This window comes from Fringilla coelebs (genome assembly GCF_963513975.1).
Source record: "Fringilla coelebs genome assembly, chromosome: 15".
NCBI classification, from domain to species: Eukaryota; Metazoa; Chordata; class Aves; order Passeriformes; family Fringillidae; genus Fringilla; species Fringilla coelebs.
Window position 1 is genome coordinate 1,221,001 of NC_140041.1, and position 13,908 is coordinate 1,234,908.

Consider the following 13,908-nt stretch of genomic DNA (forward strand, 5'->3'; position numbering starts at 1 on the left):
TGAAATTTTGATACTAGTTCCAATTTTCAATCCAACCCAAACAAAAACCTCATCTGCATTTTCGCAGCTCTTAAGGTTGATATGTTTGATCAGTTAATGATGCCTCTCTCTGCCAGGGACACCAGCCACTGCACTTAGTGGGATTTCTGCCTCTGCTGCTCCACAGATCCCTGGGTGTATCTTCCCATTGTTGCACTCTTCCTACCCTAAGGGCCACCCTCAGCAGTAATTACTTTGTAAAGGTAATAAGAAATTAACCAAACCAAATGTTAGAAAATTAAATAAACACTGTTTGTTCTCTGGTACCTTGTAAGACTTTAAGGGGAGTAAATCACAGAATCACAGAATATCTGTCCTCACTCATATGCTAAGCTGTGCTTCAGTTTATTTCTGTACCTTGTTTTCACACACAATTTAACAATTACTAAATTCTAGTCAGTCTGTGGCACCCCACCCAAAACACCTCAGGGGACAACCTGCTCTAAAGTTAAGAGGACGGTAGGGGATCATATCCTGATGAAACCATGTGTATCCTGTGGAACTGCATTGGGCGTTTGCAAAGGGGCCAGCTTCATAGAAGAGTGGGGAATGGGAATCTTTGAGAGGGGAAGTTTTGTTTTCCCATCGTGTCAATTATTCTTCAGTTTATCTCATTTTCAGCAACATCGTTTAATGTTGCTCCTTTATGAATGTGAACGAAGGTAACACAACTACAAGTTACACATTTCAAATCAGTAGAGAGATAAGAGTACTAAGAGCTTATATGCTTTTATTTTTGCAGAGTAAGTGTTCAGGTAAGTGTGACATTAGCACACAAGGGACCTGACTGGTACAGATCAGCCCCAGGAATCGATGGCCTGGAATGTGTGGATGGCGAGCGCAGCCCAGGGCCGCTGATGGGCTCCCACCACTGACGCAAACAAGTCTTTCCAGGACTGGTAGCTCTACATATAAAATAACCCCATGACTTTAAGCTTTGTTGTGACAGATTTCTGCGTGTGCCAATTCACATTAAAAAGTGGTTTGCTCCCAACACACGCCAGCTGAAAAGGAGATTCCCACAGTGTTGTTGTCCCCGGCCTTCAGAGCCAGTGACACAAGGAGCAGTAGCTCGGGATGGGAGCCTAGTGCACAGGAAGGGAGGGAGCTGCTTTCGTTCATTCATTATTTTAGTCAAAGATGACAGCAACAACCAGCTCCCGTCACAGAGCGAGGAGGGCACGTTCCACTGCAGCACGGCTCTGCGGCCAGCGGAGCCGCTCGGGCTGATGCGGCCGCAAACCCTGTGCCAGGCCCGGGGCTGTGGCCGCGCCCCCCATCGCTGTCCCCACGTGCTGCGCGGCCGTAGAGCGGAACGCTGCGATCTCCACCCGTGGCTCTGCCCCACGTGTGATGGGGCCCTGGAGCGGAGGCTGCGACCCCCGCAGCGCCGGTGCAGCCCCGGCTCCATCGCAGCGGCCCCGGGCCGGGGCGGGGCGGGGCGCGGACCCCTCACACGGCCCCGGCCAGCGACGCCCCCTGGCGGCCCGCCTGGCCCCGCGCGCTACCGCCGTCAGCGTGCGCGCGTGCGCAGGGCGGCGCGGGGGACCTAGGGCCGGGCGCGCGGCTCTCGCGAGAACACGAGGCTATATCAGCGAGTGGGCGGGCGCGGGACTTCCTTTGGTGCGCGTCCGCCCGCAGCGCAGCAGCCTCGTTCAGTCGTGCCCCAGCCCCGCGATGGAGGACAGCGCCATGGACATGGAGAGCATGGGCCCCCTGCGCCCGCAGACTTTCCTCTTCGGTAACGCTCGCCGCGCCACGCTCTCCCGGGCCCGCTGGCCGCCTCGCCTCCGCAGGCCCCGGGGCCGAGCGCCGTGCGGGTGTTGTGCTGGGCCGCGGCCTGTGCCGGCCGAGCGCCGCCTCTCCGCGCGGGGGGAAGGGGCGGGGGGGCTTTATGGGGGCCGGGGGCGTGCAGCGGCCGTTCCCGCGCGCTCCCCACGTGGCGCGCGGGCCGCACGTGGTGGGGCCCGTCCCGCTTTGTTCCGCGCTTTGTTCCGGTGCCTCCCGCCGTTCCTAAGGACGCGGCGCCCCGGCAGCGCCCGCGGAGCACATGGCAGCGCGGCCGGAGGCGGAGCACGTGGAGCGCCGCGGCCGCGCGCGCCTCGCTGCCCGTAGCCCCGGGGCAGGCCCGGCCGCCCACGGCGGCGGGTTGTGGAGGTGCCGTCGCTCCGGGCACCGCGGCGGACGCTGGGCGGGGATGGTCTTGAAGCTGCTGGGCTTGAACGGGCCGCGCGGGGAGCTGCGTGGTCGGCAGCAGGCCGCGCGCTCGCCTGGGGTTTTCCTCTCCCCACGTGTTCCGCTCCGTGCGTGCCTGGAGTGTGCCGCTCGTTCCCTGCAAGTCCGAGGCCTGGGAGCAGCAAGCTGCCAAGTAACTGGTTAGCAAATACTTGTGTCATAAATAAAATAGCGGGCTTATAATCAAATTGTTTTCTTACAGGCTGCGAGCTTAAAGCGGATAAAGAGTTTCAGTTTAAAGTAGATGATGAAGAAAATGAACATCAGTTGTCTCTGAGAACGGCAAGTAGTGTTTAGCTTTTACATTTTCCATTTTAAATGTAGTTGTGTGCTGTGATCTTAGGTTTTGTACGTGTCATTTATTTCCAATTATAATTGAGGTCATAATTGTTACATAAATCTGTTAAAAATAACCATCTCTTATTGACAGTGGAGCATATTCTATAATTTCAGATATTTTCTGTATTGAAAACGTTTCTCCAGTAATGTTTCATTGCAGACAGCAAGCAAAGGCAAGGCTGGAAAAGGTTAAAAATCAACTTATAGTGGGTTAATAAGTATATGCTAAATGAAATTAAATGCTAGAATATACAGTGAGGCATTCCTGAGGCAAACAGTGTGAATACTACAGGAGCAGAGGGGGAAGGATAGACTTGTAAGAGTCAAACATAGGCACACTCTTGTAGATCACTAGAAACTTGATTTTTATAAACCATTTCAGTGTGTTCCCAAACATAACTCGAGTTCTTTTTCTTTCCCAGAAGTAGATAAAAAGTAAATCCAAAAAGAAAGCAGAAAGTTTATATTTTGATTTATTGTCCTTGATTTGCCCTCTCCGAGGATGTAACTGGGAAACCCCATCTTTCATTCAGATAATTCATCTGACAGACTCCCAGGAAGTTCTTTGATGGGTCCTTGGAGCTTTCTGGTGCCACACAAGTCAGACACAATATTTCAAGGCTTTTGTTCTGGACTGACCATGGTTTTTTTGAATAGCAAAACAATAATGTGCCCCACCCTAACAGACAAGAAATTAAAGAGTTGTAGCATCCTTATGGCATATTGTTTGGATTATTTAAATGCAAGGAAATGCTTTGATACCTGGAAGCAAGAGGGTCTTTAAATTGTGGACTGACTCCTACAGGAGAATTTCTTCCTGGAGATCGCTTGCATAATAACAACAACATTTCATGCTGTTACTGAAAACACTTCTGTGTTAGCTATGTGAATTATGTGTTTTTCATCTTTGTATATTATGAAAACTACAGCCTGGACTTGACAATGAGTAATTTGTTCTTAATTGCAATTTGTTTTGATTGAAGAGTATAGCAATGTTTAGGGCAAGTCCACATGCAGATTTCTTGTATCTAAATGTTTGTTATGCAGATAAAATTAGTGATACTTTAATTGTATTGTTTTACTCAACGTTCCTTTTCTATTTATATTTTCAAAATTAACTGTAGTATGCCTTCTGATGTTGTCTACGGAGAGATGAAGTAAAAATCCACATCACTACTTTGTTGTTAGGCTTGGGGGGGAATGAAGTCTTATGTCAGTAACCTCTTCTCATAGAATTAAAAGGGATGATGAACAGGAGAAATAGAATTAAGATACTGAAAAGACAAACTAGGAAATATTTAAGAGCCTTGAAAGGTGTGGAACATGGTTGAAACAAAAAAGAGCTTATTGGGTAGAGGAAGGACTTCAAGAAAGGTGTAAAGGCAGCAATTACCTGGGGGCTGGTCTGTGCTTCCAGATGAGTAAAGACAGTGTCTGTCTTTACACCCCTAAGTGAGGTGGTGGACTTGGCCATGAGGTTCGGCAAAGTGGGGAGAAAAGGGGGTAAAAAACAAAGGATGAGGATTGAGGATAGATGCAGGAGGTAAAAGTGCCATGAGTTTCTGTAAATGTCTTACTAATGGCAGCTAAGAAGAGGGATGGTCACTGCTTCATGACCTATTTGGTGTGCATTCCTTCAGTGTAGAAATTAAAGCACATGCATGGATGCTTGCCAAACGTGAGAAATAAATGAAAAGTGCTGTAGTATTGAACTGGGGCAAATGACAGGACATGCTCTAAAATTTTTGTCCCACCAGCTGAGCAATTCAGTGTTGTTGACAACACATTTAAAATGTGAGATCGTAGCTGCAGTTTCACCTCTTTGAATTGCTAATAAAATTTGCCAGAAGTAGTGAATCCAGTGTTCTATTTTCCAGCCTTTAGTCTGATACATCTTAAGTGTGGACCATTACAGCCTCATTAAAGCTCAGCTCTTAACGAATGGAAACTTCTGAGCCTCTGTCTGAAATGTTCACACCCACATCTCCTGTGGGGGCTGGAAAGCTTTCTTTGTTTAGGGTTTAGGGAAGGAAGCACAAAGCCTTGTGCACTGCTGTTGAGAAGAGTTGTAGTAAGAAGGATTTGTGGTTTTCACATCTTCTGTGTGTACTCCTGTCTGAGAGGCCCAAGGTTCAGTGAACTGGAATTTCAGGCCTGACTACTGTCTGTCACTCACTTGTCTCCTTGCAGCTATGAGTTTTGACTCTTGAGGAAGTGCCGGACTCATACTCAGAGTAAGGGATCCAGTCACTTCAGTTTAGAAATGCCTTGGGACAGCAGTTCCTAGTCCATGGTGAATCACAGCAAAAGGCACGTGCATAAATCCTAGTTTAAAACTAAGTTGCTGTTAGAGTCCTCAATGAATGTCAAGTAAGCAAAAGGTGCACAGTGTGGTGAAGGGAAGCAGTTGGCAGATAAAATGTGGACGATGAGGAAAGCTACAGGTGTGATTCTGTAGAGGAGATGATGTGTTTATACTTCTCTCCTTGGACCAGCTGTAGAGCTGACTGAACTTGCCACTGCCTCTTTTTGGTGCAGTGATCCAGCAGCAAGTGACCTGATTTCACTGTCATCAGAACATGCCTGGAGGTGCCTCTTGGAAAGTTTCAGTGTTGTGGAGAAAGGGTGTCAGCTTAGGATGGAGTCTGATGGAATCATTTGTAGTCAGAAATGCAAATTTCATTATTAATTGATGCAGAACAGTGAATGGAGTTAAGAAGATTTAAAAATATTTGGGATGCTCAGACTGTGTCCTGTTCTTGACTTAACAGGTTACTTTAGGAGCTGGAGCCAAAGACGAATTACACATTGTAGAAGCAGAAGCACTGGACTATGAAGGCAACCCTACTAAAGTAGTACTGGCATCTCTGAAAATGTCAGTGCAGCCTACAGTAAGTGCAGAAACTTAGAGAATCTACTGTAAATTTGGTCTCTAGTGAGAAATAAAGTTGAAAATGGCTTGGGTCAACTGAATTTTAGTGAAACTAAACAGTGTGTTCAGAGAAGTGTCTGTTTTACTAGATGTAGTAAATACATCTTTTTTTTTGTGCCTGGTAGAGTACTTGAGTCATGTGGAGATAACTGACTTGTTCAAATTCCACACTTTTTAAACTATAGTAATTATTCATGTCATCTATAGACAGACAAGTCTAGGCATATGCAAGCAGATGCATCTTTAGGTTGTGTTGCTTTTTTTAACCGTGGGATGGGAGCAGTTCGTTTTTCTGCAGGTGCCAAGCTCTAATGCCACTATGAAGATGACTGCTACTCTGATTAAAGGGCACCTTGTTGTCATTTCTGCTCTCTGGAATGTAGTTTGACTTAGCTGCTGATAGTGTACAGCTACACAGTGCTGGGGCTGGTGGGATGGATGATGTTCAAATCCACATTGCTGCCAAGTGGAGTAGAAACAAATTGGTCTGGCCTTGGTGTGCTTTAACTGGGATAGGCAGTGAGTGCAGTAACCCCTGTGTGTGGCTTATTGACACTGAGTTGACCTTTTTAACACTTGCAGAGTACTCTGTTGAAAGGGAGCTTAGAGTAACTGTTAGCCATGTAGTCTCCAGTTGATGCTTGTTTCCACTGGAGTGGAGTGGCTGTTAAATACACGTTGCCTGGGATATTTGACTGAATACCAATGCTTTGTCTCACAGGTTTCATTGGGTGGCTTCGAGATCACACCACCAGTGGTGTTGAGGTTGAAATGTGGTTCAGGGCCTGTTTACGTCAGTGGTCAGCACCTCGTAGGTATGTATGGCTGCTCACTGCTGTGTCCTGGCACCTGGCAGCACCTACAGAACCTGAAGGATTTGTAGCTGGTGCTGCAAGCAGTGCATTTGCTGGTACTGACCCCTCTGAATTTTTGAGGCACATTCTCAGCATGAAGGGGCTGTAGGGCAGAAGCTGGGAGGAGTGTTTGCATGCCTTTGGCTTGCCACTTGGTGTTTGTAAGGGGCATTTGTCATCCCTGGAATTTCAGTTCTAATTGCTCTCCTTAGAAGTGGGTGTTGGTGTCCCACTGTAGGTTTTCTGCTTATCAGCTGAGTGTGAGAAGACTGCCCATGAAATAGCTGTGGTTTTTAACTAACCCAGGACTAATCTTCTCCTTTAAGAAATTGTCCTTGATCTTTCTCTGCTAGTTTTCAACTGTGTCTCCTTAGGAATGGAGAAAACATTTTTTTTTTGACTTTGTGTTATCTGTTGTGAGTGAAGAGTTTCTGACCAGTGTGAGGGGTGGTAGTTCACCTTGTTAGGATTTCCCTGTAGCAGTACTTGCTTTAACCAGCTGGAAAACCACCTAGTCACTGGTTAGGTCACTAGTGGGAAGCTTCCTGCTATCAATTCAGCACCTCAGCCAGACCAAACCTACTCAATTGTGGGTGATGCTCTTTGTTTCTTACTAGCAGTCTTGCCTTATATTGTTAAATGAGGTGAGGTTTTAACACTTTGCCTTTGCTTTATCAGCATTAGAAGAAGAACCAGAATCAGATGAGGAGGAAGATGATGCAAAAATTGTTAATGCTTCAACAAAGAGACCAGCAAGTGGAGGAGGAGCTAAAACACCACAGGTATATGAACTTAAAGTCACTTTGCTCACAGCATTTTCTTCTAGTTTGGTATTAGTGCTGTCTCTAGGAGGAAGCAGTTAGATGCCTTGCTATTATAAGTGGGACATGATTATTTTTTACCAAACTACAGAAGTGTAATAAAGTACAGAAGGGCCCAGAATTTTCCTGAAGGGGTAGATATAATGGCTACTTTTGTGGAAATTCTGTGTCCTGTAGTAACTGCAGATTCTGGTATAAACGTCAGTGTATCGCAAGAGTTGAAAAGCACTGGACTTTCCTAAAGAGGGAAGGTTCCTAGGCTCAGAGCATGTGCAGTGAACTAGTCAATAGCTTTGGACTTGGCAGCTGTCATTTCCTGGGTTTAGCTAAATTGATGGAAAGTAGCCTTGTACTTGTGCCACAGTTGTTTTGTATGGCAGTCGCTCTTTATTACCAAAAATGGTATCAACACTTAACAGACTTTCTTTCTTAAAGAAAAAACCAAAATTGGCAGAAGATGATGAGGATGACGATGAAGATGAGGATGACGATGATGAGTATGTATTCCTGTTTTGATAATGTGTTTTAAAATACAGGGCTAACTTTCAGAACACGAATTGTGTGACGTAACTGGATGCTAAGTGAAAAAGCTCCTGTATCTTGGCTAGGGAAAAAGCATCCTTATCTTACTTATCTCTACTGTGCTATTATGTAAATTAATGTTTTTCAGATGTGTTATACTGGGCTTCCTGTTATTCATTAACTTCTACAAGTACTAGTAGAAGTCCCTAGGATATATCCCTTTGGTGTACTGAAGGGGGAGGAGTGCATTTAACTGCTTCAAAGGGTAGTGCTTGCCCTAGCACTTAGCCATGTGTAAAGGTATAAAGTAGGCTTAAAAAGATTGCTTGCTTCCTTCATGAATAAAACATTTTATTGGGAGGGAGGGGGGGAAGATCAATTCCTAACATGGATCTTGAGTTATGGTGAGTGACTTCCTTTTTAATTGTAGTGATGAGGATGACTTAGAGGATGATGAGGAAGAAGTTAAAGCACCAATAAAGAAAGTAAGTGGCTAATCCTGTGATTTAGTAATCGGGCAGGTAGTCCCTGAAATCAATGAGTTTTATCACAGTTCTCTGGAATGTGTGGATGGGAGATGCACTAGGTTTAGCTCAGCCTGTGTGAAGAAGTTGTAATAGGGTGTGAAAACACTTCAGTGTGAATGTGCACCCATCCAGTCCATGTTTTATTTCCTTGGCTGCAAAGGGGTGACTGGGTCTTATCAGCACAGGGATGCAGCTGTCAGACTGGTGGGGGCCTGGATGGCTGTTAAACAGGAAATGAAATCCTGCTCAGAGGGGATTGTGCTTTGCAGTTCTAGTCCTGCATGCTGTGGAAAGGAGCTTTCAGCGACTTTAGATGACAAAGGCTGTAGATGTGAGCCTCGGAAGGGTTCACTGCGGGCAGGGATGTGCCGGGAGGCGCTGTTCCATCGGCCCTCGAGGGCCATCTGGTGGTGCTGTGAACGCCCTGCAGGGCAGCTGCACCGGGAGGAGGGGAGGCATTTTCTTGTTCTCGCACTTGTGTTCTTCAGGTTGAATTTTTATGTTTATAGGTACTGTTTAAAAAGAGGTAATTAATTTGTTACTTCACTCTGTGCTGTTCTGTCCCTACTGAATTGCCATAAGTGATAGTGCCCAGTGGCCTGGTAAAGACAGTCTGAAACACTGATTTCTGCCATCTCATGTGACCTAGGGTGACTTAACAAAATGGTCCCTTGATGGATATAGGAATTTTAGACTCTGTGTCTTAGATATGCATGTGGTATCATGTCCCATGCACATCCCAGACAATATTTCTGGATGAAATGCCAAATGAGATAATGGTTGCATTACAGAAAAAAGACAGCATTGAATAATGTAACAGAACTTCTTCTTGGGTGTGTTACTGTGCGGCACCAAGAGGTTTTCCTATGGGTTCCTGTAACGTGCTATCTTGAGTTTACTTGCAGTTCATTTGACAACTGAACTTGGCGCTTGCTTTTCAGCCTGTTCGTGAAGTTGCAGGAAAAAATATGCAGAAAGCAAAGCAGAATGGAAAAGACTCTAAACCATCCACACCAGCATCTAAATCAAAAGTGAGTGAAAACAACTGAGTAAAACAAAGGTTTATTCTATTGGGGAAGCTAGTTTCTTGCCTAATTGTAACTTCAAACAGCATACTAACATTTAAATTAGATTTTTAGACCTTGATATGAAGCATGTTGAAGATACTGTTCACTGCTTCATATTCTCTGTGAAACTCTTCAATGAGCAGTATGTATCTACAACAGTCAGGATCTGAAATCAGACATACTGTCCCTTGGGAATGCTGGTAATTCTTTTGTTTGAAACACTAACTATTGGTTTTGTGCAGCACCTAGTTCAAGAGGGTGACTGCCAAGCTTGTTTCCACTGGAGAACACTGGAGGCTGGGTTTTGTGGAAACACAGGAAAAGGGGCTCTCATGACAATGACCCACTGCAGGACTGGCAGTTTCCTTTTTAATGCTGTGTAATTGTGTCCTCATTCCTTGTGCAGCTTCTCCTTGCTGCATGTACTCAGACATGATGCCAGGAAGGTTCATGCAGACATGAGCATGGGATGACTGGCAGGACAGCGTCTGAGAACTGCAGGTGTGCCTTTTAGAGCATGACCTAATCTGGCTGCAGATGTGGAGTAGACTCTGAATCACTAAAATTTTTGGCTATTTTTTGTTTCATTTCTATTCAAAGAGCTGTGGAGGCACCTGCCCAGAAGCATGAGACACCAGCTATGCTAACTCTTAATAACTCCAGATTGGAAAAATCATTATTTTTCATGCTTCTAAGGAATGTGAGGGAAGCATAAATTTAGGTTTTGTGACTGTCTGAAAACTGTATGGACTATCAGTGTGATAGCTAATTTTATAAAATTTGTCTTACATTCTCTGTAATTTTATGTGCAAGTTACTAATGAAATGTATAATTTTCAGACTCCAGATTCCAAGAAGGATAAAACTCTAACTCCAAAAACACCAAAAGTCCCTCTGTCATTAGAGGAGATAAAAGCAAAAATGCAAGCATCTGTAGATAAGGTGAGTGTTTGGGAATGAAGTTTCTCAGCCTTTCTTTTGCACTTCCACAGACGAGAAGAATTGGATGTTTGAAGAAATGGTTTAGATGTTGCTGATTCCTGTGCTGTTACTATGAGGGGGTGTTGATGTTGAAGCTCAGAGAAATGAAAACACGTTTGCAGGAAAAAATCTCTACTCATGAGAAACAAAACCACTTTGTATTTCTCCAGTAGTGCTGATTAGCAGTTTGGTATTCCTTGGGGAACTGTCTCTGTTCAAATTTAAAAAAAAAAACCTTATGCTATACTTAATGTAAAGATGACTTTAAATAGTGCATATACACTTTGAGTTACTAAAGTAAAGTGGAGTGAGTTCTTCACGTGGTGGGAATGCCTTGGTCTTGAAACAGTATCCTGATGCTTGTAAGGCTCGGTAACTTCCAGAAGAGGGAGATAGGGGCTTGTGGTGTGAGTTAAAGCACTGCTGCAGACCTGAAAGCATTCACTTCCTGGAGGGATCCAGGCTTGAGTCTCCCTCCCTTCAATGGATGCTTCACCCTTTTAAGGTGACTGGCCACTCACTTGCTCAGGTTGTTACCAGGTTTGACCAGCACTTGGTGATCACACATGTCAGTAGTGTTCTTTGCAGCTATTTAAATATAAAACAGAAAATCCAGTTGCAGGCTGGTTGAGTGTAGCAGGTGATTTTTTGCCTCCTGAGCCAGGGTTGAAGTGCATGTGCCAGCAAAGGCTGCATTCTAAGTATCCTTGTGCTCAGAGCAGATGGGAGTGAGGGCCTGGCTGTGGCTGCACTTGGCTGGCTCAGAAGTGCTGATGTGAGTGCTAGGAAGCATTGTGGGTTTGCTGATGGGGTTTTCTAATTCAAGATAATGCACTTCTTAACCCATACAATGGCAAACAAAGGTCACCTAAAGAATTAGGATCATCATCTGCCTAGATCCATTGGTGTTTTGGGGCTGCTTTGTTCCAGGAATGCAAAATATGACCAGAAGTGTTCAAGTACAGGGTGGATGCAGAATGAGCAATGACAGGCTGTGATGAGGATGGAAATGCAGAGCCCTGGACTGGGAGCCTAGCATGATGGGTGGGCCCATCCTGGTGGGTCACGGTGACCCAGGATGCTGCTGTGGCGTAAGGAGTGACTCAGGAGCCGTGATGGTACTTCTGCAGTGTGAGCACAAGTGGCTGAGCTGCTTCACAGTAGACATCTGCAGAGAGAAGCATGCAGAGCAGATAACTGGCAAAAAGCTTTAAAATATGTTGTCTAGTGCTGAAGAGTGTTTCTATTGGGAAGTGCTGTCTAGCAGGGAGCAGCTAAGTGTGCTGTCCTAATTGACATATTTCATCTGATTCACCTGATAAATTGGAAAGTTTTTCTTTTGGGACATGTGAAAGGAAATCAGTCTCCCCTAAAATAGCATGCTGTATTATTTTCCCTGGAGATACTAGGAGACAAGATGATAAACTCGTATGTATGTTTTAGTAACTGAATCTGCCTTGTACATTTGAGCAGGTGCAAACACAATTTCAGGGTTCACAAGGAAATGTTTCTAGAACAGCTCTTTAAATTATTAGAAGTAATGCATTAATGAGTAGTGTATTAGTGAGTTTTAAAGGATAGGTGGGAGGTCAAGTTCATGTTTTGCTTTAGAGAGCAGAAGGTAAAAATCACCTGTGAAGGGTGGTCTCAGGTTGTATGTTGCATTAAGAGTCCATAAATACAGAATTAATTGTAACTTATCTGAGTAGCATGGGACTGCTTACTACAAACAGCATTTCTAAGTGGTGAACGCTGTTGTGCTCTTCAGCATCAGCAAACAATCTTGGACAGCAATTCAGTTTGTAGCCTCTTCTGTCACAAATCCTGGGCATGGTAGAAAAACAAACTTCCTAAAATAGTTTTAAGCAGACTAGTGTGGGAAGTTGCCAGGTGAGTTCAAGCTCTGTGTATTGCAAAGGGTTTTCAGCATCATATGTTAAAAGCATTAAATGACCTGCAGACCCTAAAGCTTGCTTTTTTCCCAAACAGGGTACTACCCTTCCTAAGCTGGAGCCCAAATTTGCCAACTATGTTAAGAATTGCTTCAGGACAGAGGACCAGAAGGTAACAGAATTCATCAGACCTTGATAAAGTCCAAAAACTTTTATAACCTTAGGGATTCTTCTCCACTTCTTAATCTTTACAAGCTTTGGACTGTTTTAAAGGGTTGCAAACCACAAACAATACTTCAGGTTAAATATATAGGAATGGTTTTAAGGGTTTTAGTTGGCTAAGACAGGAAAGCTAATATTTTATTACATTTTTCCAGCTTTTATATGGTTGGTAAATTATCTCTTGCTTACTAAACCCACAGAATTTTCCTTTTGGCACCATACTGGCTAAGGAAATGAGCTGTGGTTTCCCTTGCTGCTGAATTTGGCCACCTCAGCCAGTCTGGTGTTCAGCCCTTTGTTGGGGAGGGTGTCTGGGACAGCAGAGCTGTTTTGTGATGGAGATTATGGCATTCTTGCCATATTCTCTCCCAGAATCAACAGAGCTCTTGAAAGAGCACAAGCAAAAAGGTGATACCAGGAAGCAAGTTTCTGATTTAGTTATTACATAACACAGACTAAGCTGAAAATGGGTCTTGATTTCCCTATCAGAATTCCATCAAGTCAGTTTTGCAGTGACAGAATTGCTTATGCTCTCCTGCTTCCCTCAGTGGTTTGGTGTAAACTTGTCTGATGGACAAATTGATATGTTCCTGAAGGAATGTTGAAAAGCAGTCAGCCTCAGCTACTTGACCTGCTGTGGCATTAGCCAGGGTGGGCAGAGTTCAGCCAGTATTTGCCTTACTGATCCACACCCATCCTCTCACCTTCACTGAATTCTTACTATTGTGATCTAGTGTGGGTAATAATCTTATAGCAGAAGGATCCAATGTCATGCTTTCAACTTGATTTTCTCTGAAAGGAATGTACTTTTGTAACAATTTATTGTGGTGATAGTAAACTAAAAATAATTTTTTTTAATGGATTTCAATTTCTAACTTTCTGTGTACACTTCCAGGTCATTCAAGCTCTCTGGCAGTGGAGACAGACTCTGTAAGAAAAGAAAACAGTTAAAACAGTTCGTTAAAATCTGCAGTCTTATTTCTGTAACCATTATTTGGCTGTTCTTTTTAAAAATACTGAAAGAGCTTTCCCTCCTGTGTCTGATAAATGTCATCCAGATTACCTTGCCAAGAATGTGTTGTCCAAAATGCCTGTTTAGTTTTTAAAGACAGGACTCCACCCTCAGCTTCATTTTAAGTATGTATGGAATGTTTTGATAAGGCATGGTGGCGGTCAGACAAATGGAAACGGTGGGGAGACTTAATGTATGTGAAAAAATAAAATTTAGTATTTTAATAAAGTACTATTGTTTCTTTTTTTATGGATGAGGGGAATCTGCATACTGAACCCAGGGATAATTGGGCTTTAAAGTTCTCTGAGGAACTACCTTTGAGTATTTTAGCTGCTTCTCTTTAACAAGTACACATAAACTATTGTGTGTTGTCAGCTTCAAAAACAGCTCTAGTTCCACGAGCTTTGGAGCTACGGAGCAGATGATTGGGAAGAAGACTGAAGTGGCAAGCAGGGCTTTATTCTTG

At 44.3% G+C, this 13,908-nt stretch overlaps 1 protein-coding gene across 1 annotated transcript; it reads left to right on the forward strand.

Annotated features, from left to right (window-relative positions):
* The first annotated feature begins 1,650 nt into the window (after nt 1-1,650).
* NPM1 (nucleophosmin 1) lies at nt 1,651-13,673 on the forward strand. The gene is made up of 11 exons (XM_084215789.1): nt 1,651-1,780; nt 2,477-2,556; nt 5,385-5,504; nt 6,267-6,360; nt 7,078-7,181; nt 7,656-7,717; nt 8,173-8,227; nt 9,211-9,300; nt 10,176-10,277; nt 12,306-12,380; nt 13,326-13,673. Exons 1-11 carry the CDS (start codon nt 1,717-1,719, stop codon nt 13,362-13,364), a joined length of 885 nt encoding a protein of 294 aa, XP_084071915.1. The 5' UTR covers nt 1,651-1,716; the 3' UTR covers nt 13,365-13,673.
* Nucleotides 13,674-13,908: the final 235 nt, after the last annotated feature.